General features: G+C 38.0%; 1 protein-coding gene across 1 annotated transcript in view; it reads right to left on the bottom strand.

Annotated features, from left to right (window-relative positions):
* The window catches only part of PDSS2 (prenyl (decaprenyl) diphosphate synthase, subunit 2), a 117,375-nt gene that overhangs the window by 64,033 nt on the left and 29,037 nt on the right, over positions 1 to 24,305 (bottom strand). Inside the window, exon 2 of the mRNA XM_017739664.1 lies at positions 6,397 to 6,528. Coding sequence (XP_017595153.1) covers positions 6,397 to 6,528 — 132 coding nt within the window. The remainder of the gene's footprint in view (positions 1 to 6,396; positions 6,529 to 24,305) is intronic.

Genomic DNA, 24,305 nt, shown 5'->3' on the forward strand with positions numbered 1-24,305 from the left:
GAGAGTCCTGTCTCCCTTCTGTCAGCCTTAAGATGTTCCAGAGAATCTGTTTGTACAATTAAAGACTCAGGAGGGTGGCTTGTTTTGTTTTGAAACTGTTCTTGTTATCTCATGTTTATCCAGTTGTTTTCAATGTTAAGTTTTAAATCTCTTTTTGTTAAAAATAAACAGGTGAAATGTCGGGGTCCTTTCCCCCCTGCCGTGTGGTCCTGGGAGAAGGGCCCTGGGGGGAGACACGGGTTTTCCCTGCCCCTGGTCAGCCTCGTTCCCCATTGGTTGTTTTGTGTTCCCCTGCACGGGCAAGGACCCTCGGGTCCCGTGATTGAGCAGTTCCTGGGCAGAGCCCCGGCCATGCAGCTGGAGAAATAAACATCTCTGAAAATATCTATCAAGAATCGGTCCATATATATTCTTTCCACGGGTCTTGTCTGATACACGTGTTGCAGTATCCCCACTGTAACACTTTTGTACATATTTTTGAAGACTGCAAGTCTCAAAAGCATACTATAATCAGTATATTACCTCTAAGCTTTTGACTACACTAATCCATATTTATCTTTGCAGACTGAAGTTGTCCAAGGATCATCACTCATGTAAGTTTCGATTCCCTGGAGGCAGCCTGAGTGCTCCTCATGCATACAGCGATTAAAGACTGCTCTAAACAAGCACAGCATCACCCCTGCTATGGCTGCCATGGCATGGGTTTTGGAGAAGAACAGATAGAGCTGCAGATGGTGAGCTGTCACCTGTGAGAAACAGAAGAAATTCCTAGTGTCCCCATTAATACAGAGCAATTTTTCCCTAATACACAGTGGTATATCCCTAAGACAGACATGACCTTTACGCTTGTGCTCTTGAAGTAGGCCTTGACACAGTCGCCACTTTTAATTCTAAAAATCTTGGGATGGAAAGTTCTTTGGATACTTCAGTTTTCAAATGACCATAGACACCTAACAGGCTAAATTATGCCAACATCAGCGTGGCCTCTTGTGAGCTTCATACTCATGAATGCACACCAATGACAGCATTGGACACAAAGCACGAGGCTACATGCCAGGGGTAGAATGCTCACTCATCTGTTTAAAACATATCTTGATTATCACCTTGTGAAGAAGACTCTGTTCTTGAAAGACCTGACCTTCATGAAGAAAGGTAGATGAGTCTGACCTCATTGCTGACTCCGCTTCAGAAGGAAGTGGGTCTACAGACCTCCTGATATCCCTTCCAACTTGAATTATGCTGTGAACCTAGATGTACTATCAGCAGCATCTGATTAACCCCAAAGGAAGTTAATGGAAGGTCAAACGTTCTCTGAAGATGGCATAAAGCTCTTTGGAACACAGGGAAAGGAAATTAAGGCAGAGGTTTGTTTTCATATCTAGCAAGAAGCTGGGAGAATGGTAGACAGAACAGCAAAGGAACAGAGCAGTATGTCCTCTGTCCTTACAGTCCTTAGAAAGACACCTATCCCCTCTGACTTCTTTGCAACCAAAGAAACATTCAGAGAAAAAGCAACCTAAGGGTGAATGAATCCTCTGGTTAAGATTTGAATTTAAGTTTTAAGTGTTCCTTAGAGTAGGTTAGAACAAGATGACTTTGGTATAGCCACAATGACAAAGAGCATGTGAAATCAGACTCTGTGACCCCTGTGTGTGTGTGTGCCTCCAAAAATGGGTACTCAGGACAACTTACTATTGGAACATGACAAGCAAAAGACCCATCACCATAACAAGGAGTTGGCATCTGCTGCCAAATTACTTTTTAAATGGGTTTTTATTGGAAGCAGCATCAATGGTGGTTCCAAAATCATTATTAAAACACTAAGAACAAGAAGTCTATGTTCATGATTCCTGTCACTACTACCACCACTCTTCCATGCAGCAGGAAGGATTCTGATTCAGAGACAAGTTTATCCAGTTGAGTACCTTCTTGTAGTAAAGCAAGTTCATCTTACAAAGCGACGAATTCCTGGAGCTGTAAAGGTCAGCTGCATCATCCTGAGGAAGAAGGTGCAAGGACAGAGTCCACTATCAATAGTCCAAATCAGCAATCTGCTGGATTTACCAGGTTTTAGTACAGAACTGAAATAGTACTTTCTATATTCCAATCTACATATTGATTAAAAAGGTCTTTGCTTGTCAATGACCATAGGATCCACCAGTGTGAATGCATAGGCAGATCTGACAAAAAAAAGAGAATGGTTTTAAACCTCTGACAAGCATCCAAGGAAATCTGCAGAGCTGACTCGATGGATGTCAATACTAGAGGGTATTTTTAAAATTGGCACTAATGGGGGGAAAGAAAAAAAGAAAAAAGGCAAAACAGAGAGAAGAAAATAACTTGCTGTATTAGAGCCAAGGATACCGAGGGCTGAAAAGATGGACCAAGTTAGTTCTTTGGTGTCACTTGCATTTTAAGCTGCAATACAGAGGCTATGTCAGGCATTCATTACTCAATATAAAGGCAAGGAGATTCCTCAGTCCCCAGGCAGTAGTGTCTGGCAGTGCCAGATGTGAATAGAAAAAGATACCCCTTTGGGTGCATTGAGAGAGGACCCAAGCCAGTCTTGGTCTCTTCAGCTGTGAGAATGTAGCTCCACTATGAAGCATAAAGCTGTCAGTGTTCAGAAACCACATGATCCTGGAGTTTCAATTACAACCTCACTTACAGCAGCAAAGTAAAATAACAGGAAGCTGCATACTTAACTATCCAAGTGAGTTTTGCTCTGAGAGAAGGCAATACAGTGTCAGACTCTAGTATAATCACCAGTTAGGAAATGGATCTCAAAGCCCTTATAAAGCTCTAGCCTCCTGTGTCACATCTAAGGTACTCTCTCATAGTATTAGCATGATAAATTATTGTTAATTTGATTCTGCCTAAACCCAAACATGAGTTCTGCTTTCTCTTCAGCACCAAAGTAAGGAGTTTCAAGGGAATATGGGATGCACGCTTTGCTTGAGTACAAGCGATGACATAAACTCTTACATGATACTGTTTGCGTACTTTGGAGTGAGCACACAATTGATCCTTGTATTTGCAATGCATCTGTAGCCAAGGAAATATGTTCTTTAATGCTAAGAGACCAGCAGAAAGTTTCAACTTTAGGAAATCTGTCCAGCAGCTGAAATAGAGAGCTGTTTATCATGCTGCTACTTCTCTTCATCCTCTTTTGGGATCACTGGTGCTGAGCTGGAAGTAAAGCCAGGTTCTTTTCCCCGCCAATAGGAATAAAGTCAGATTGCTGCCAACACGACAGGGAGGTGGCTGTACAGAGTAAAGCATGCCAGGCAGGCTTTTATAACACTTCCTCCCTTATCTTCAGCATGGCTCATAAGGCAACCAGCAGTTACTATGATACCCTTGCATACAATGACCCCCATGGCCCCAGATTAATGCAGGCAGATCACAACTCTTGGAAATTATGAAGTGCTAAAGCTGAAGGCAATGGTGGCCAGAGGCAGCACCATTTAACTACACTAGCCCTGCTCCGGTAACTACCTAAATTGTAATCCTCATTATTCTGGAAAAGATTGTTCTCTGGTAGCAGGCATCGGTTTTGTTCCATTGTGTACCAGTGAAAAACAGATGCCAGCTAGGAAGTTAGATAATCTATTTTTATACATTTAGGTCAATTGTCCTTTGAATTGACATATCTAGAGAACAAGAGAATAGGATATTTTCTTTTTGTATCCCAAATTCAGCTCTCAGTATCTTTTGGCTTTAATTTTTGTATTGCTTTATTGTGATTTAAGAATATAAAATAGTGAGAAGAGGTTACACAGAACATGCCAAATTCCAGTATGAAAACGTCCACCATATTTTTGTGTGGTTTTTTTAAGTTAAATGGTTATCACACTGTTACATCTTCCTGGTCACAGACTGTACATTTAGTGTAGTACCAGTTACAGAGGACTGATGTAACCTGGCTATCTACTGCAGGCCTGAATATTTAAATACAGCACAAGAACTGGTTCCAACACAAACACTGGGAAAAGAAAGACTGGGCTGCTGCAATTGCTGACAAGTACTGGAACAACTTAGCTCATGCTCAGATTTCAGAAATGCAATTAATTAATCACTACTAAGTATCCTAAAATCAAGTGAGCCATATCCCAGCTAATAGTCCACAATATAATGTTCACAGCACATAAGTATGAGGCAGTGAAGATGCTCATTACAGGGCCAGAAATAATATTTCCAGCAAAATATTATATATAAAGATGAAGTAATTATATGGCATGGCAACAAAAAGAGCTGTATAGATTACAGCTGAGCTGAAAAGCTGTGAGAACCTATTTCCAAAAAATACTTTCCAAAGTTGGAGACATATAAGCAATAAAGGATTAAGCATATTTCTTCACTTCATATCACTGAGGGATATACTTTCCCTTTGACATATATGTCCAATATACACAAACCATATACAATTACATTGCAACCAAGATAGCAGACAAAAATGCACTAATGGAAAACAACATCCTTTTGTTCTTCTTCAGGAGAAGGCAGTTTGTAAAACACAACTTGTAATACATGTCAAAAATATCACAAAAGCCCTTTAAGATCACAACTTTACAAGCTGCCTATTCTCTATATACAATGGAGAAATGGAAATCAGAAATAAGACTTGCATTTAAAAGTACCTTAAATAAAGAAAGGAGTCCAAAGCCAAAGCCCACAGCGACTTCAGTAGAGGGCAAGAACTGACCATTATGACACAAAATGAAGCAACACAGGGGCATGTTTTCTTGTATTTACACCATGCTGCAGGACTTAAGTGTCATTGAAAATCCATTTAAATTAACAACTCCACAGTCATCACTTTTGCAGACAGTAATGAACCTTAAGTGAACCTGTGTGGGCGTATTCAAAACTGCTTTGTTTTTGGAGTACCTTTGTAACTCTGAACTAGATATTATAATGGCTATTGACTTGCTCAAACTTAGATTATTAGGCTAGATTTTCAGCTGGTTGAACTGGCATCGCTCCAATGATGTCCATTTACACCAAACGCTTCATTATTAATTCAAGGTCTTATTTGCTCCTTAATGAATACTTCCACTAGTCACCTTCCCAACGGCAGCTTTAAACGCTCAAACTTTACCTCCATGGTCAGAACCATCATACTCAAGAACTTAGTTATCAAAAAAATAATGCTTTTTCTCTCCTTTTATGAGGCATACTAAGGTAATTTTTTTAATCATTTACAAAACAAACTAAAATACCTCCTGTGCCGTAATTAACTAACTAGAATTATGCTTTCATACTGCATCATTTGCATATAAATATAAAAATTTTACAACCCTAAGGGGCCATTAGGGATGAAACAAAATAAGAATGGAATTAAACAGCTAAAAGGACAACACAGCCTTCCAGAACAAGCCTGCTTTACAGCCTTGTCCTTTTGCTTACTTATTGTTATTCCTGCCTGTACCAATTCATATATATTTTCCTTCTCTGCTATTTTAAGATACTACATATATTTTTAAAATTTTATTTACTTGGTCTTTTCAACTCTATGATACTACCTCTACATTTCGAAAGAAATCAGTATGCAAACATGTCACTAAGGATCCTCATTTAGTATATCACAGAGGTCAGAAACACAATTAATAAAAAATACAAGTCTTGTTCCCTCAACCAAGCAACATGCAATTTTTCAAAGAATTTTAAAAAAATCAAGTTTTACAATTTTTCAACCAGATCTCATTACTTACTTCAATTGAATAGTTCACTGTCAAATATACAAAGGAGAGCAACCACTGATTTTGATTACTGTTGTTACTAGTATTAAGAAATTCATTTTAAAAGCTTAAAAAATATTTAGGAACTCTTTACAGCTGAAATAGTTCAGTGAGAGCCTAAGGAACCATAAGGGTAGGCTGAGTAAATCTGCTGTGACATGTGGGAGGTAAAAACTTTATTCTACACTGCTGCTGCATGGGAAAATACCCTTCAAACAGGCTATACAAAAACTTATGTGCTCAGTAAGACGAACCGGTGTCCCGTAAGGCTGGCATCTTGCTCTGAAATTTCTAGCAAACAGGTGTACCCAAGTAACATTGGAGCAAATAAAAAAAAAAATACTCTATTTAAAAATATTTTCTAGCGTTGGGGTTTTTTTTATTCTGAGTACCTCTTAATGTAAACTTTAAACTATCTTGACCCAAATGTTTTCAATTTTTTTGTGCCCAAAAACCACAATTAAGATATACTAACAGTTATACAAAGAGTAGGAAATGCTTTTCACTGTGGAAAGCTTATAATAAGCCCAAGGAACAAAGCTTTGTAATTAGGTAAGTACTGATTTCCCTTAACAGGTGAACAGGCCATTTAGGACGCTTTGATACCACCAAGAAATTGCCCATCAAATATAACTTAGCATATCATACTACATACCTGGAATAAATTCCACTGACCATGTCGTGCTGGAAAGAGAGTCCTGCTGTGCTGGGTCCAGCAGCTTTGGAAATAAGCAGGACGACCAAACCTCGCATCTGTAAATTGTTTCGGCTATCGTACACAAAACCCCTAAAAAAGGAAGAAGAAAAAAAAAAGAAGCATATTTTCACAATCCATGTTCACTGTACCAAAGTGGAAAAAAAGACTTAGACCTCAGGCTGCCATCCATTCATCAAGTCTTTAATATTCATGTTTGCAGGGAAATAAATTGCAATTATGAATCATGATCTTTTGTCATCCTTTACCTGACACTTACAACGAAATCCTACTATTGCAGAGAGAAACAAGTATTCAGGATAGAATTAAATCTTGATTATTTTCAAGGAGCAGCATGTCCCTTGCATTTCACGTCATGTCATGACAGGAGTATTTCAGAATAGTTCAATGTAATCTACTGTAACAGGAACGTAAGAGATTTCAGTTTCTCGTCTGAAGCACAAAAAAAACCCCAAAAAACAACAAAAGAAGCCTCCTACTTCATGAGAAGAAAGACAAAGGAGGAAAGGTGCAACCAAAATCTGTAACATGCTGAAAGAAAACCGTTTAGTGGTTGTGAACAGAGGGCAGAGTACATAAAACAGGTCTAGCTACTGTAGGAAAATAACAAAAATGCAGAAACTGATGAAAGATGTACAATAAAAGTTAGAGATAAATGAAGTAGAGATGAGCTGGTTTAAACAAAAAACCGGTTTCAAATGCTACAACTTTAAATCTGGGGTCAGAAGGAAACTGCCCTCAAAATCATATTTGTTGAGAGCAATTACAGATGACCATTTAGATATACCACCTCAGAAGTTAATTTGTTTTAAAGTGAGCTTAGCTTTCCTTTTTGACTGCAATGTCTCCAATTGTATTCTTCCTGTCCTTGTCGAACTTGTTTTCTACTTCCTACATTCATCAATACAGCTAGACAAAAGGATTAATACATTCCAGATGCTATTAAATTTGTATACTAATTTCCAATAAATAAGAGCCTATATGTCTGATATAATCTAAATATTTATTAAATAAATCATATGAAGAACTACATCACAAATTACTAGGCACTTTAACTCATTTTATCCCAGAGTGTAAGTTTAGCCCTAATAACTGAAGGAAATCAAAACGGAACTGTCTTTAAATCAGCTGAATAAAAAAATCTAGGATGTTGATCGTGCAAGTATGTTTGAATAAAGAAAACAGTGGATGCAATCTAAAGTTTCATTTGGACTTTGTCATTACGTGTACACTTCACAATGCAAGAGTATCTGCTGTACACTACTTCATTAACACAGACAGACATGAAGAAGAATAATTTAAATAGCACCTTTCTGTGTGAAAGTTCCTGTGCTACTGCAAATAAAATCTTGACTGCTTGAGCCGTTACATCCTGTTTTACAGCGATGAGGAAATGGTCCAAACTATGCTCAGAGGAGAATGAGCAGGACCAACCAGGTAGCTGATGCTAGTCAGCTTCTGGGATTGATCTTCACACCCACACACCCAATTCCAGGCTAGTACTTCTCCCTCCAGCGATGCCGAAGATCCCACTCAGTGTGGCCACACCCTACAAATGATATGATCAGTGAAGATAAGAAGAGGCCAGTATGGCTTTTTACCACAACCCACAACACTTTTAGCTCTGGTGAGATCTAACTAGCCAAATGAGGCCATGACTTCTGTGCCTTTATAATCTGCCCACATCCTATCTGCTTCACCTGCAGACTGACAGGCTGGTCCACCCTGCACAAATCAGGCGTGCCCAGTGAGCCTGGCAGCTCAGGATACCTTATGCTCACAGCAACCCTGACTAGAACAACATAAAAAGCAGTGGAAGGGAGATTCTGTATAACTTCCCAAAGCAGAAATTCTCTGTTTTCAGTTCAGCCTCCCAGTACTTCCCAGCCACTCAAACCCATGAAAGCTTGCACTGCTCAGATCTCTGCTCAAGGCACACACACTGTGGTCTTGTGACATGCACCTTTATTTTGTTTACTGGGTACATGTAGAGAGGGATTTTAAGGAGGAGGGGGACAGCTGCTTGCCTTCAGCATTCTGTGAATTTGTAACCAGCATATCTCTATTCTCACCAAACACATAAATACATAATTTGTTTCTTATCATGCTCCAATATACAGTTAACAGAATGCAGCCAAGACAGTTATACACTTAAAACTCTATAGATTTCTGAAGTCAGAGCCACAACGAACATTAAACTACCCAGGAAAAAACAGAAAATACATATAATGAATAATACATAGTGTGTATGCATCTGTATACAATTCATAATTGTTTGTGGTGGTGTAAGTACTTCTCTGGCTTGAATTTCAGTTGACCACATTACTCACAACCACAGAAGTTATACAGATGATGCAACTGAATTCAAATATATTTCCTCAACACTATTTAAAACTCCATCATTTTTAAAGAAAAGTGGTTTTAGGAAAAAAATTCCTTTTTTCCACATATGTATGTGGTAAAATCACAGTGTCTTACTAAAGGCAGAGATAAAATGAGAAATTAATAACACTTAAAAAAAATAGGAAATTACAGTGATATTTGAACAATCAGAACACTTTGGTTTTTCATGCCCAGTGCTCTACAGCTTGTCAAGTGACAGGATGTAATGAGAAATTAATAACACTTAAAAAAAAATAGGAAATTACAGTGATATTTTGAACAATCAGAACACTTTGGTTTTTCATACCCAGTGCTCTACAGCTTGTCAAGTGACAGGATGTTACAAAAGTAGAGATAAAAAGTGTTCATCTTAGGAACATGGAGCGCTGGCCTTTAAATAAACCACTGTCTAGACAGACACTAGAAGTGAAGCACTTTTACCTGATTCAGTCTAGGTGATGAACAGTAGAAGAAAATTACCTGTGTTGAACATACTCAGTCTGTAGCAATAGCAAAAACAAGTGTTCAGTGCTGTTTAGTGTTTGCAACACCACTAGCAATGAATACCTTACATTCTTAGCAGAAAACTGTTAATGGAAAGTGCAGCTGTGGGTGGGGGGAAGAACAAAATCAAGTAATAAGGAGTAACATGGCTGTCATTTCTACACCTAATCATACAGCCTCTATGTTACATATGGTTTGGATGTAATTTTAGACAGGATTTTCTATGAATTACCAAACCAGTAGTCAAAAGTTTACCTCCATTTTCATAACATGTTGTGTTACTGACATGTAACATATCCACACTAAAGCAAACCACATCAGACTTGAAACAAATAAAGCCTCCGGTGATCATCCTTTAGACACTAGAAACTACTGCAGTTACTTGACATGGCTTCAGGGGTCACATTCACATTCTGAATTAAGCTCCCCAGAGACACCCTGCACAAGTAATAGCAACACAAAAGTCTTCCAGATGGTGCAATTAGTCTTGATGGGTATGTGGCAGGAGACAGGTGCCTCCAGGGAAAAAAGTGAACTAAAAGCAAACCAAGTGAAATTGCGCACACAAAAAAAGATACATCAAGCTGACACTCTTTTGGAAAACCTCTGCTGAGCAACACAAGTGCATGCATAGGGTACCCAAAAAACCCCCTAAATCATTAGCATCATTTTGCTTCCTCTTAAGTTTACCGGCTGGTTATCTGCAAATGACCTACTTCATCCTCGGGGGACTGCATACCAGAAAAAGGTAGGGAAGTCAAACACCCCTACAATTTCGTTTTGCAATTCAGGATTTGGGGGAGGGAAGGGAAAGCCATTTACTCTACATATTACCCGTGTGACAGAGTAACCCAGCTGAAAACTGGCAGATTCACAGTTTTAAATACAGCACAGTGTTCACAAAAAAACTCCATCTTACAGTACAGGAGAGAAGCGCCTGGCTCCGACACATGCGCGGTGTGACACTGCACACGCACAAGAGACTCACACCACCCACTCAGGCAGTGACACTGGCTAATAGCTAATGTGCTGCAAATTACACCTCCTACTACCAGAGTCCGTCTGCTGCACAGAATAAATCAAGCAAACATTTCACTTAGTGCTTTGTGTACTGCTCCACACGTGCAGCTATTTCAGTAGAATTTTAACCTCCAGTAACCGTCAGGTTTAACTGCATTGGTAATTTACACTTTTATTAAAATAAAAATCTGCTATTCATTGCAAGCTTCATTTGTATTTAAATATTTAAATACCACAAAGATTTAAAAATTATTTGCATGAGACAAAACCACATTCCTAGCACTTTTTTTTCATTATCATAAACTGTGAATTTAAACAATAGAGAGGAAACATGGCAACTACAGCAGTTACTGTAAGGAAGAGCTGGACATGGGGGTAATTTCATGGTATGATAAGGCAGCAAAAAAAAAACCAACCAAAAAAAAAAACCGCACAGGCAACTGTGAAGTCAACTGACTCTGCAAGTGGGTGTAGCAGAAGAGACCATACTCATGGGTACTAGTGCTAATTCAAATGTAATTAATTATGAAGAATGCAGAACAAACTTCCCAACGAAACTGATGTTTATTTTGGAAGGGACAGAAAGGGGTTGTTATGTGTTTAGATAAACGCTGTTAGTACTTCCCACATGTTCTGCTCATGACCCAAGAAGCAGGAGCTGTGGGGTTTGCAGCCCTTTCATCAATTACCTCGCAGGAGCCCCTCCACCCCCACACAGGCATGTTTGGTGGCCACAGGACTGCTGGTAGGGGCTGAAGTGGACAGATCACTGTCCTCCTCAGCTCCTCTGGTGATTTTTGCCCTTCCTTTCCGTGCATTCTATTGAAGGTGTCCAACTGACAAGATCAATCGTTTTGTTTCAGGCCATACACAAGCCCCATGTAGTTACAAGGGGAAGGAAAACAGAGAGAAATTCCATTCCTCTACCTTTCCTGTTCAGCTGTCAAACAAAAGGAGGGGGAAAAAAATGATCTGTTCACACAGCCTAATAAAAAGCAGCTGGGCAAGTCTATAACACAACCAAAATCAATTACACTGATGAAGAAGATTTATAAGCATAGGATAGTGTCATTGAAAGCCCAGGCTAGTTTTAGGCTGAATTACAAACTATTCTGAAAAAGAAACCCCTCTATTCAAACTGACAGTCCCAGATGTGACAATATAAACAGTTTTTAGCCTGTAACATCTCAGGAAAGTACCTTCTATTTTACTCAATATAGAAGGGTTATCAGGATGCACTCATGGTTACATGTGCAGGTACATTTAGAAAAATAACACAACCCACCTTTTCGAAATGAATTATAACTGACAATTCTATATCTAGCACTAGAGGTAAGGCATGGAGCTACTTGGCAAGATTCTTGGCTTCCTTATTAGAAATGCAAGAAATACCAGCCTCAGGGCTTTTATCCAATTTGCTTTATTAATGACTTGTCAGAAGTAAATAAGAGAAAACTCTCTGACATACTCATTTTTTAAATGGATATTAAACCACTGTATTATTGATGCGCATATCTGAATCACAGGATTCACCATCTGACCATATGATCACACTCAAACATGCATATATTTAAATACTGCGAGCATTCAATTTTATGCATTTAGTATATTCTAACAGCAGTCTATAGCAACTTATTTTTACCTGCTACTCAAGTTTCAAGTACTTATTAAATATCCTTCTGCACATCTCTCCAGAACATACTAAAAACCCTGGCCCATTCCAACATCCACAGCTGCTTCTGTAGAGAATCACCCTTGTCATGACATGTGCTTTGAGCATGATTCAGAAGGGGAGAGGAGACAAACTTACTTCACATGGAGAGAACAGAATTTAAAAATGGGATTCACATTAAATATGCAGCTGACAGGAAATGATAGAAGGAGGGATGCTCTGCAACCTACATGCCATCTCAACTTAAAAGCCCACTAGAGGCTGCAGATGAGAACGTTTGTTTTAGAAACTTATTCTTGGACTTCGACAACCAAACATCTCTTTGCATACAGAAAATGAGTACTGAGGTTTGGGAAATTTCCTTACCTGAAAAACATGCTTGTGAAAAATGGGATGGGGCTCATCACCATGCTATAACTGCCTAGTAATTAATGGGTTTATCCAGTAAGGGCAGACTTGTGTAATGTGTCATGCCAGGCTTGGAGGAACTGATGTTACCGTCCCACTTTGTGGGAAGATGCTCTTAGACCAGGTTACAAGGGAGTCTTTAACAGCCCCCCTGCTCCACCTGCCTCTGAGAAACAAGGGGTCTCACCCCATCAGCTTTGTGAAGCCAATCACAAAGAAACACAAGACTTCACAGACAAAAAGCCAAACACAACTCTGGTGTGAAGACAACAGGGGCCTTTCTCTGCACTACATTTTCATCCAAAGGCAAAAAAATTAAAAAGGCAATTTAGAAGTGTCACCTTCACTTATGACACAAAGAAACTTTAATAACTTCAACTGTTATGTGGTGTGGTGCTTGGAGAGTTAAAAGTAAGCCAAAACAGTAACCTAGTCATGTGCAAAACAAGAATGGTTGTGGTCCAGTGAGGAAGTACTTGCCTGAAATTTATGTGTTCACAGCTACACATCTACAAGCAGAGTCACTGAAAAACTAACACAGAAAATGTTGTATCTGTGCTTTTACTTGGCTACTCTTAGACTTAAGAGTACTTGGGAATGAATTGCAACCAAGGTCTTCAGTAAAAAAGAGGTCTCAAAATGCTCAGTTCCGCAAAAGCTGCAGTATTTTTTGGGATGCAAAGAACTGTATAAATTTGGGTACCTTTTCTTCCATTTATGAAGTTTCAGACACCTACTTGGCTGGAGAGAGTGACTAAAGATCATTTAAAATACAGCTTGGATAAAATTCAGGTATTCAAGAGTCCCAGAAATCCACAAAAAGTGTGTCTCTAAAATATTAAATATATTCTTCACAAAGCGAATAGAAACATAACAAAGATGATCTTCATTGCTTTATCTTGGAAGAAGGTTGCAAATGCGCACCTTCTATAACAGAAAGCTCCTGGAAGTGAACTCCTAGGGTCCTTTCCAACCCAAGTGACTCCAACTGCTCAATTTTCATGGGATATTGCTTACAAGGAGAAATATTTCTTAAATAAGGGTGAAAAATTCCATCCAAAGTTTCATCAGTCTATTGCTTATTAAATGTGATCTTCACACAGACCAGGAGTGTGGAAAACTACAGTCCCAGGTAGGAGGCAGGAGGTGCACAGAATTTGGAGTCAATTGCATCATTCCCAGAAGTGATTGATCACAAGACAAAGTCTTGCATGTAACTTTTTCAAGAATTTCAAAGAAAAGCCACAGCACCCTTCATGATGGGAAGGGAGACCGATCTCTTTCTGGAGTTGCTACACGCACTCATTTCTTCAGGCTTTAGTAACTATCCCAAATACTGCACTACTTTCAAGAAGAAAATTCCAACAACTTCTAAAACACAACAATGACCACAAAAGATGGAGCCTTCCAGGAAACTACAAAAGTCAGAAGGTTAAATAAAATTGTGGAGATTCAAATGGGCAAGATCCCACGAAACCCAAATCTTATTCAAAAGATAAAAGGTTAAGAAACAGGTTTTGATCAGTCTCAAAGAAAAATACAGATACTTGGCCTTGGTACCTTGGAGTTAATTGTAACTGAGCATTTGCAGCTCCTAGAAATCAATACACCCTTGGAATCCTTGAAATGAAAAACCACAGATTTTTCCCTGGAGACTGTAGAACCCTATTTAGACATTTGTATCAGTCTACCATTCACTCCTACTAGCTTTATCTGATTTCCCAAAAAGACAGAGGTTGTTTGAATCATTCCCATGAAGATCAGCTACATAGTTGTGTATTATTTTCAGGGGTTTTGATGCACTTATTTTTCCTTCAGGGTAGGATATTCCCTATGAACAATGCAAGGAGTTACTTTTAAAAACAAAACCAATATTCAAACAAAGAAACAAAGCCGCACCAAAAAAAAAAAAAAAAAACAAAAACAAACAAAAAAAGCCCCAAAAACGAACAAACAAAAACCCCCAACAACAACAACAAAAAAGCCCACATATTATCAAGTCCCATTTTTCTGCAAAACTTCTGGCCAGATGAAGACAAACAGGAAAAATACTTGCTTGGTGAGAAGAAGAAAACCATCATCTTTTTAATTTGAATGAAGATGCAAATGCATAGGAACAGTTTGAAACTTAAGTGTGAAAAAGGCTGTTTTGAGGTTGCACGGTCATCTAAGATCTGAAAAATACCTACTATGGACACTGAAAAAACCACACTGTAAAAATAAAGGGCAGCTATAATCAGACATTTGTCTCAAAGACACTGATTATTCAGTAAGCAAGATTATTTACTAGTATTATTATTTTAAGTCATTCTACTCTCCACCCATCAGATCTCATGAGTGGTAGAGGCAGGGCAAAAAGGACCACCTTAAGGATGACAATAAAGGCACCACACAGGAAACAAACCACCAAAATGTATTTTTAAACCAACTGCCAGTCTCCACTGTTTTTCCTGGTCCGCTGCTTGATTTGGAATGTGATGTGGATAGTAGGCAAGCTAACATCAAAAAATGCAGTTAGTATCTGAGTGCAATTACTTTGACCAGGAGTAGCTTGCAGGTCTGGCACCCTTATTTTTCTAACCACAAATATTTAGACAGAAGCCTAAATTTTGTGTGTCTGATTCCTCCATGAATATTTGCTTTATTTAAACTTTGTGGGAGGTCTAACACCCCACCACCAACTGGTATCAACAGGTGGACTCAAGCACAAGACTACCTTTCTGGGAACAGGCTCTCTCAGATGCAGGAATAATCTGCTAAGTGAAAGGAATACAAATATTTTGGAAGAGTTCAGTGAATGACAGAAGGATGATTAGCTTCAGAAGGCTAATGAATTCAGACACCTTTGGAGGTCCAGTGTCACTTCAGCAATATTGTAATTGTAGAGCCTGTCATAAAAATGTATTTTGCATTAAATAAACTTTTCTAGGAAAATGTAACAATGAAATAGGTCAACTCCTGGCCATTATCTCAGACTGAAAATGCTCACAGCGTGTTTTACAAATGGATGAAACATAAAAAGGCAAAAACGTTAGGCTATGTATTGCCATGACAGAATGATATGAAAAGTTCTTTTAACCTTCCATCCTGAATAAGATTTCTAGATAACAACTTCACTGATTTTCAGCATTATTCAGATGAATTAATTACAAATATTTCTGCCCTAAAAACACTGAAGGCTCTTTACTAGTAGTGAGAAAGAGGTTCCAAGTTTTGTGCTTCCATGGATTGTTCTCCCTTCAAGTAGCTCAAGCCAAACACATGCCAAGAGCGCCATAAACAAAAAGCTTTCTTCTAGATAGAAATAGAAATTAGGTAGTTGAAAACCATCAGCATTACTCCAAATGCAGCACCTCTACAGTGTCACTGCCTACTAGAGTTAAGTGGTTATATAAAGCAGAAGCCTTTTGTAAGCTTGTGGGGGAAAAAAACACCTTAAAACATAGCAGATGAGTAGTACAAAGTGCAAGGCAGCAATACGAACAGTCTCAAATGAGAAAAAAAATTTCCCAGATTCTATGACAAATGTATAGATTTCTAAATACTACACCTTAGGGGTTTTTCAATAGTTCCAAGTAATCAAAGAAAACTTTTTAAAAAAAACAATTTCAAGCCAAGAGTGGAGACCACAGACACGCCTAGACCGTAACTCTTAACATTATTATCTTCATTTGCTGTTTTTCTCTAGATTTCTGATTCTAGAGAGCCTTTTTTTTTCCAGTGAGACCCAAGTGACCACCTCTGATAATTGAGATGAATCTGGGTTTTACTCAGGTTAAGGAGTATTTTCAATGTGACCAGCCAAATTCTGTATTTGTCACTCCACTGTGTCAATATCACAATTGGGCTTGTTCACCTGAATTAAAACCCCTCCTTTCACAAAGATCAACCTAAAACCCAACAAATATCTGTCACCTTTTCGTGGATCATTGCTAAGCATCAAATAAGCTCATTAAGTTACCAGCAGCATGCTTCAAATTTCTCAAGTCTTGAAAGAAGATATAGGGCAAAAATACTGAAAGTATTTTACAGCAAAACAACTGTTAAGAAATAAAAATCACTGGAAACTTTAGATATTTTCAATTCTTTTTTCCTCAGAAAATGCAAGACTTTAGAAGGCCTGAGATTTTAAGCAAACACTTGTGGTTTTGGAAATGCTGGTTTCCATGGCAACCAGTAAGGTCTTCTTTATATAGCATTATAAACAGATGGTAAAGACCGGTCATGTTTGCTTCTTTGCCAACATATCAATAGAACTGCTGTACTACTCTATCTCTTGTATTAGAGTTATTAAGTAACTTGGGTATTTGAGCAACAAAATCTACAAATTGGACTCGCTCAACTAGTATGGGGTTTTTTCCATAAACATTGAAGATTCTCAACAGTAAAGCCACTGTAGTGTATATAGGCAGATTTCTTTGGCAAAGCTTTTTATAAATGTTTTCTCAGCACTCGCCACGTAGGGTACATTACTACCACAAATATGAATCTGACAGAGATTAAAAAAATGAATTCAAACAAGAAATAGAAATGTGACTGTTTACATCCATGGTATTAAAGTGCACTTCAGAATTATTGTATTGCACTTGGAATTATTCAGAGAAGATGTAGCAAACTGTAACCTCATCTTCATTATGTCATAACAAGCAGAGGTTATTCTTGCAGGTGATTTGTAAAAGAAAGAAATCTCTTTGCATTTAAATCTTTCAGTTATAGCTATGGCACACCATACACAAGCAGTTCTTTTCCAAAGTTCTTTTCCACAGATGGTTGGAAGTATCAAGAGAATTTGATTTGGTACAGCATTCTATTTGGTACCTCTCTGGGAAAGTCTGAAGTACCAACTGCTGGCAGTACAAGCTAACATAGATTTTTGCTGCTGAATTCAGCTGATTCCTCCAGTGGTTTAGCTGTTTAATATGTTTCGTGCCAAAAATGAGGGGAAAAAGCAAAAAGTAGAGGAAAGGTAGAAGCAGAACTCACATCAGGTCAGGAGCCAAAATCACACATTTCAGATCAAAGTATCCCCTGGTAATAATCTGGTAGTCCAAGAAGATTAGAAATTATTTTATTATCAAAATACAATAAAAACATCAGTATTTCTGATCCAGCTTCCAGTGAAATTCATGTCCTTTCCATCAGGGCTGGCACATAAATTCTCTATTGCTTATTTTTATTAACTACTTTATGGAAACTTTGTGGTTTGGTGGGGGTTTTGTCACTAAACAACAGCATCTCAAGGACAATTCTAGTATCTAAAAACTTGTCTTTATAGCAAGTACAAATTTCCAGGTCCACTCTTATCCAATCTGCTCCCAATATCACAGCAGTTATCACTAATAAGCGAGATTCAAAAAAATCACCACACAACCCAAACTTCTCAAAACCCACTCAACTTCATAAAACAACCAATAATACATTTTGGAAACGTGTGAACTACTAAAGATGTGAATATGTTTGGCAAAGATCAAGAGGATAACAAGCATTCTATATGCACAGAGAAGCCAGAAATGTGCTAGGGTATGGATGAGAAGTCTTCCTGCACTGCATTAAGTAACAAATTGTACAGATAGATAATCACACACAATTTTTGTGTTTGTAGTTTTATGTTTTTCTGTTTGGTACTCGGAAAACAATACATAACTACAATTTAACAGTGGGGTCCATTCCACCAAAATCCCAAGAGTTTCCAACAGTGCTTAAACTGTAGATACCTAACACTACTTAGCATAAACTTCCTAGGGTGGTTTGGTTGCACAGCCTGTTCAGAAGCACACATTCAGATGACAAGAAGTCCCTATTGTCGTCTATGTCTTCAAGGATCAATCCACTGGCCACTGCCATGGTCAACATTCCAGCAATCCCAATACACCTTTGTCACTTTGTCAATAGGATACTATTGTTCACCTGCTGGCTGCACCAAAACTCACCATTTCCATGCTCCAGGTGATTTAGCTTCATAGTAACATAAATCCAGTTTAATCTTTGATATATAAAACTTGATCAGTAGCACATGAATGAGGATGAGGTTATGGAACTTTTAAACAAGTCAGATGTGCACCAACAAGTGCTGAAGAAACTACCTAATATTATTGCCAGGTCACTCCATGATCTTTAAAAAGTCATGGTAATCAGGGGAGGTTCCCAAGGACTGGAAGAAAGCATCATTCCCACGTTCAAGAAGGACAGGAAAGAAGCTGGAAAGCTACAAAGACAGCTGAAAGTACACAGGTATGGTAAAACTTTTAACTAGTATTCCAAATAAATCAGGTTACAATTTAATAGAGCCCTTTTAAAAGGGGTGACAGTGCAGAACAAGCACTGTTTGAAGGACCTGAACTTCAGTTTGGCAAGTATATGGAACAGCACTGAATTCAGAATGGGGTGGGGAGTGAAAGGCAAAACCATATTTTTATCATTCAAAAGGACCACAGGCTTCACCTGTAACACAAGACAACTCAGCCCTCACACCGACTGCTTTATTTGCATTGGCCATAACAGAAAAAGATGATTCCCAATTCCAAGACAGAACACCAACACAAAGAAAGAGAGGGAGCTGCTTTACTGAAGTTACATAGTTACTCAGGAAAGGTGGTGGTGGTACTGACCACCCCAGTTTTTCCTAGATGGGCTGGTGCCAGAGTCTGGAGGGGAAGTTAGGAAACTTAGCCTGTAGGAATATCTGGATTCCAAGAGAAAAAACTGGCAGGAGGAAGTAGTGCTGGAATGTGAAGCAAGAACCTAACTTCTCCCCACAACTCCCAAAGACTCTTCTAACTCCCAACGACTTTGACAGCATGGCAAACAAGTGGAAGGCAGCACTGCTAACAGAGGCGTAAAAAGAGCCACTCCAGAACTGCCAAAAGAGAACACCTTACTAAAATGTCATTCTTGGAGTAGAAGCAAGAGTGAAAAGAAAAATGAAAAATGAATGCCATGCCATGCTTTGTCAATTTGCTTCGAAGAAGCAGATCTGCCACTTCAGGTACCTATAGCACGAGGGAAACTGTTGCTCATTTATACGTCAGGCAACCTCGGAAAAACCTCCAAGTAACCATTGTAATAGGAGAGGTGAAAATAGAGGAATCTTCTTTAGGTAATCTGAAAAGAAAGATTTTTTTCAAGGTCCACCACCTAGGGAAAACTAGAGAGCCCAAGGTGAAACTGCCAGAAGCAAAACTGTCCCAGAATTAAGAATCACAAGGAAGGAAAGTTATGTCATGGATCTGATCCTGCCTCCAAGAGATACGGAAACAAATAAAAATGAAATGGCAGGTTCCGACAAAGGAATCCAGCACTGATATTAAACATTTGCTGAAACAAAGTGCAATGGGAGTGAGGAGAGAGAAACCTGAGACATGCAGAAAGATAACTAATTTTTTTTTTTTTATATTTAGTTTACATGTGGGTTTTTTATTATTACATAGATTATCCAGATATTTTTCTCTAACCTGGCACACATTTTGTCATGTATCTCACAACAGTAATAGTTTCTGCAGACAGTAACTCATAATAGGACCTGCATTTTCAGCAGTAGCTTAAACAAATCTTAAATGACGATAGAATTTGTTACATGAAAAATGTCAACTCAAATTGCTACAGGAAGTCGACCTTATTTTGAAGAGTATCTGTTTCTTATTTAAAGACCTAAAAGCATCTTTATGCTCAGTATTAATAATACTAAATCTTAGAATCTTAAATCTTAAAAGATTTCTAATTTTTCTGGAATGAAGATCAACAAAGTGCTGCTTTCAGTAATGCAGTGTAGTATTATCCAAACCAACACCACCCTACCAACAAAAGAAAACACATCTTCTGAAAGCAAATCTGTGTGTATTTTACATACTCTTTAGTTATACCAAAAGCACACTGTTATTATTGTCAATGGCAAAAGGCACCCATGTAAAGCTAGTAACTCACTTGAAACCATGACAATTCCCAGGCTTTTTATTCTCCTGGGTATACTGACATTTCAAGAAAAAAAATTAACAAATGCAATTATGAAGAAAAAGATATAATGGAATACTGGAAATCATTGTTTTATCTTTCAGTTTTCCAGTTATATAAGCCACCTCTGGAATGAAATACAAATACTGTTTCATGACCACCTCTTGAAATTCTCTCAAAAAATTAAAGTAGAACCTTAAAAAATAAATAAATAAAAAGGGGGGTTCAGATAAATCACCACCACCCTCTGAAAAACCAAAAGTGTTCCAAAAAACTTGTAGCAACTATTGCACAGATCTGGCAGTGCTACATCTCATCTGAGGAAAACATTACATAAATGTCAGATTTCAGTATCTTTTTTAAACTTCCACACCAAATTTATCAGGTACTATGAAACAGTTTTTCCCAAATGATATTTGGCCGATATTAATAGAGTGCTGACTTGCAGAAACAAGTTAACAAGTTACCTGTGAAAATCGGTTTTTTCTCCGCCAGTTTTCTAGCTGTTCCTTTAGCTAAACACCAACTATGCCTGACCTCACTTAGTTCACATGAGACCATGGAAAAGAAGACAAAATTCAGTATACACATTGCCTGATGTGCCGTGACTTGATTAATCACCACAATGACACTAACGACATTCTGCTTATGACATGCAACTATAAATGTTCCCATAAGTAAATATTAATGAATTTGAGAGAACTACCATCTCAGCACAACCAGACAGCCTTGAAACTCTTGCTTCAATTTCTACATCATTCTGTAAGATTTCAGCAACAGTCATTTTGTACTGCTTACACATAAAATCATTTGATTAATTGAGTTTATGCTTGATAAGATGAATTAAAACCTCTATACATAATTTCAGTTTTGGAAAAAAACACTGATTACATGCTCTAGATTTTAAATTTTTGATGGGTGCCAGCCTGTTCTATTCTTCTGTTTGGCTATCCTTGGTCAAAACAATACCATGCATTCAAATAAAATTTTCTTAGCACTACACTTCTTGCAATAGCGCTGTTTATTAGCTCTAATGTATAGAGGTCTAATTACTAAGTTTCCTTTAAAACACAAGGCAAATACTTCACCAGAAAATACTTTTCAGACACTTGACTTACAAAAATTATATACTTTTAAAGAATTAAGAGAGCATGACAAAAGTGGTAAACAACTTTTTTTCTTCTACGTTACCTTACATCTGAAGGACGGAACTTAACTTTGGATCACAGCCAAAGAACTTCTAGCAAAGTCGCTAAGCTTTCACCACAAATTCAATAGTCCAGTTATAGCTTTACTGCAGTTTGCTGGCAAGTTCTTGAGTATGGTAACTGTGTTCCCTACCATGCCAACAGCGGGATACATTTTAATACTTTGAGGAACCATATGCACTTTCCTTGGGATATGTTAGCACAAGAAAAAATGAAAAAGGTCGCTCTCATAAGTGAGCCTAATTTGCACATACAAGCTTGCAGCCAAGGAATATGTTTGTGTGCTACAACATTTTTTTCCCCCATCCCACTAAACATTTTTTTTCTGTACTCAAGCACACTTCATCTGTGATTTCAATTTGCCATTGAAAAAAGCGTATGTAAGATGAGCTGTAAAATTACAGGATCGTAAATTTAAATGTCAAAATGTAAATGAAAAATGTACAGATATCCAAGAAGCAAGCCACTGGAATTATACAGAGCTTTTTTAAAAAAACCCCAACCCAGTACCACTACCATTATAATAAACAGTGCTCTCAACAATCTTCTTTACCTATCAGCTTTGCTTTTGCTAGTTGGCAAATACTGCTTTTTAGCATTGTTAGATGCCAGTCCAAAAAAATTTCAGAGATTTCATTTTCTCTCCTCACCAGACTAGGAGGTAGCCAGCTAGAATGCTAGAACCTTTCAGTGCCTCTAAGTCTGTGCTCAGACATCTCCTTCCTGCCGATGAGGCCAGCCACAGCGGATCCTGAGGTTTCTAAAATGAAATGTGATTAGTATTTTGTGGTGAAGTATGAGTGATCAGAAATAAAGAATAGGCAGAAAACTAAGATATTAAATTCTCCACTAAAGCCCAGTATCTGTTTCTATGCTTTATTGTATTTTGGCTACTCATTCCTCTAATAAAAAAAATTATAAATGTCCTTCCTCGCACGACAGACTTCTGCAGAAACATGCAAGCCTGCTGTGAGGAAACTGAAAACACTTTTGCTTCACTGAAGAAAGAAAGTAGAAACTTAAAAAATAAAAAATCTCCACACACAATGAACAGTCTGACCCAGAGCAAGATAATTCACAAAAATGCCTGTACATTTCACCACATAATAAAGTGCTGAAGAGAGGGCTTTTAGTAGCAAGCCACAAGAAAAAAAAATAAGCAAACCAAGCCTCAGCCCCCAAACCCCTGAAATCAGTTACTAGTCAGGTCTCCTATTCTTTCAGGACTGGCGCAAGACAGTGAAGCAGATAAAAATCAAATGGGATCCTTCAGGCCCATGGTGAGGTTTGCACACTTTGCAAGACCAACATCCTCACTACAGAAATACCCTTCTGCTGAGTAGTGCTACAGAACAGAATGCTAGTACTTGGTGACACTTTTCAATAAGCAAGATAACTCCTAACAATAACATCTTTGGAGAGAGCCACAGTTTTGCCCACCTTGGACAGCAAACGTACTTCAGTTTACTAACAGCCTGTTAAATCACAGAGAAGACTTTATGGTTACATTAACTTACACAGAGCAAATATACAGAGAACAATGTCCTTAAGCAAAAGTATTTCCCATTCTCAACCACTACAAATACATACAGAATCACCCATTGCTTTGAAAACAAAGTAATTTCTGAGGGCACTTTAACACAGTACGATCTAGAACAACACTAAATGCCAACTGAATTTCAGGACAACAGTGGTTACTAGTTACATTCACTAAGCAGAACTTGGGATCAAATTAAAGTGTGTATTCTTTAAGTAATCAGATTCTTGCTCTAGACTTAATGACTGCAAATGAAAATTCAACTGTCAAGGGTGCATCTGACAGTTATAGGTAAGTCAGCCATCTAAAAATAAGAACTTGCAAATGTTAATAGACTGTGTATAGAAAATGTCAATCCTGGTGCAAACTCTCAACAAGTAAAGTTTAATTAGTTCCCTTTATTGACCTTTTTAGAACTGACTCCATGGAGCCTATCTTTTGATAAAAGAATAAAAGCACTGTATTCATCCTTCATACCAGACAGAAATTGGGTGGCTGTGTCAAGAAGAAATTTCTAATGCCATCTAGAGACTTGAATGACAATGTCCTGATTTAATGCAAACGCTTCCTCCAGGCAATAAAAGACAGGACATGCTAATTCCTAGTGTGTTACATCTCCTAATTTTAACATAAAATTGACTAAAATATACTGCCCTTGACCAGAATTACAGTGCACTTTCATGCATTAGGGCAAGCTCTCTTTCCAACACTTCATATTAAGATAAGCCAAATATCCCACCATCTTTAATGTATATTTGCAAATACCATGTGTGACAATGATTTTGTAGAACTGCTGTTCCAAACTTATCAGGTCTATAATGCTTGCAGCAGCACCACAATCAGAAAATTTTAAAATATTCTTTCTGCAAAATAATGCAAGAAGCATATGACAGCATTTATATGATAACATCTAAATATGGAACACCTCAATTCTTTTTTGTTAGTCAATAATGCTGCATCAAACTTACCACACACATCTTCAAAATCCATAAAAACAAAGACTTTGGAATTTGTAACACTTTGAGTTAGCTCTGAAGCAGAGGAGCATTTGAGACAGCAGATCAAGCAGAAAATTCAAATGAGCTGGTATAAATGACAAGTAACATACACAATATGTAATTCCAGGTATATCCAGAGTCATCAAAATGTCAGACACTGATGACTTAAATTG

This window comes from Corvus brachyrhynchos, unplaced genomic scaffold (genome assembly GCF_000691975.1).
Source record: "Corvus brachyrhynchos isolate BGI_N302 unplaced genomic scaffold, ASM69197v1 scaffold14, whole genome shotgun sequence".
NCBI lineage: Eukaryota > Metazoa > Chordata > Aves > Passeriformes > Corvidae > Corvus > Corvus brachyrhynchos.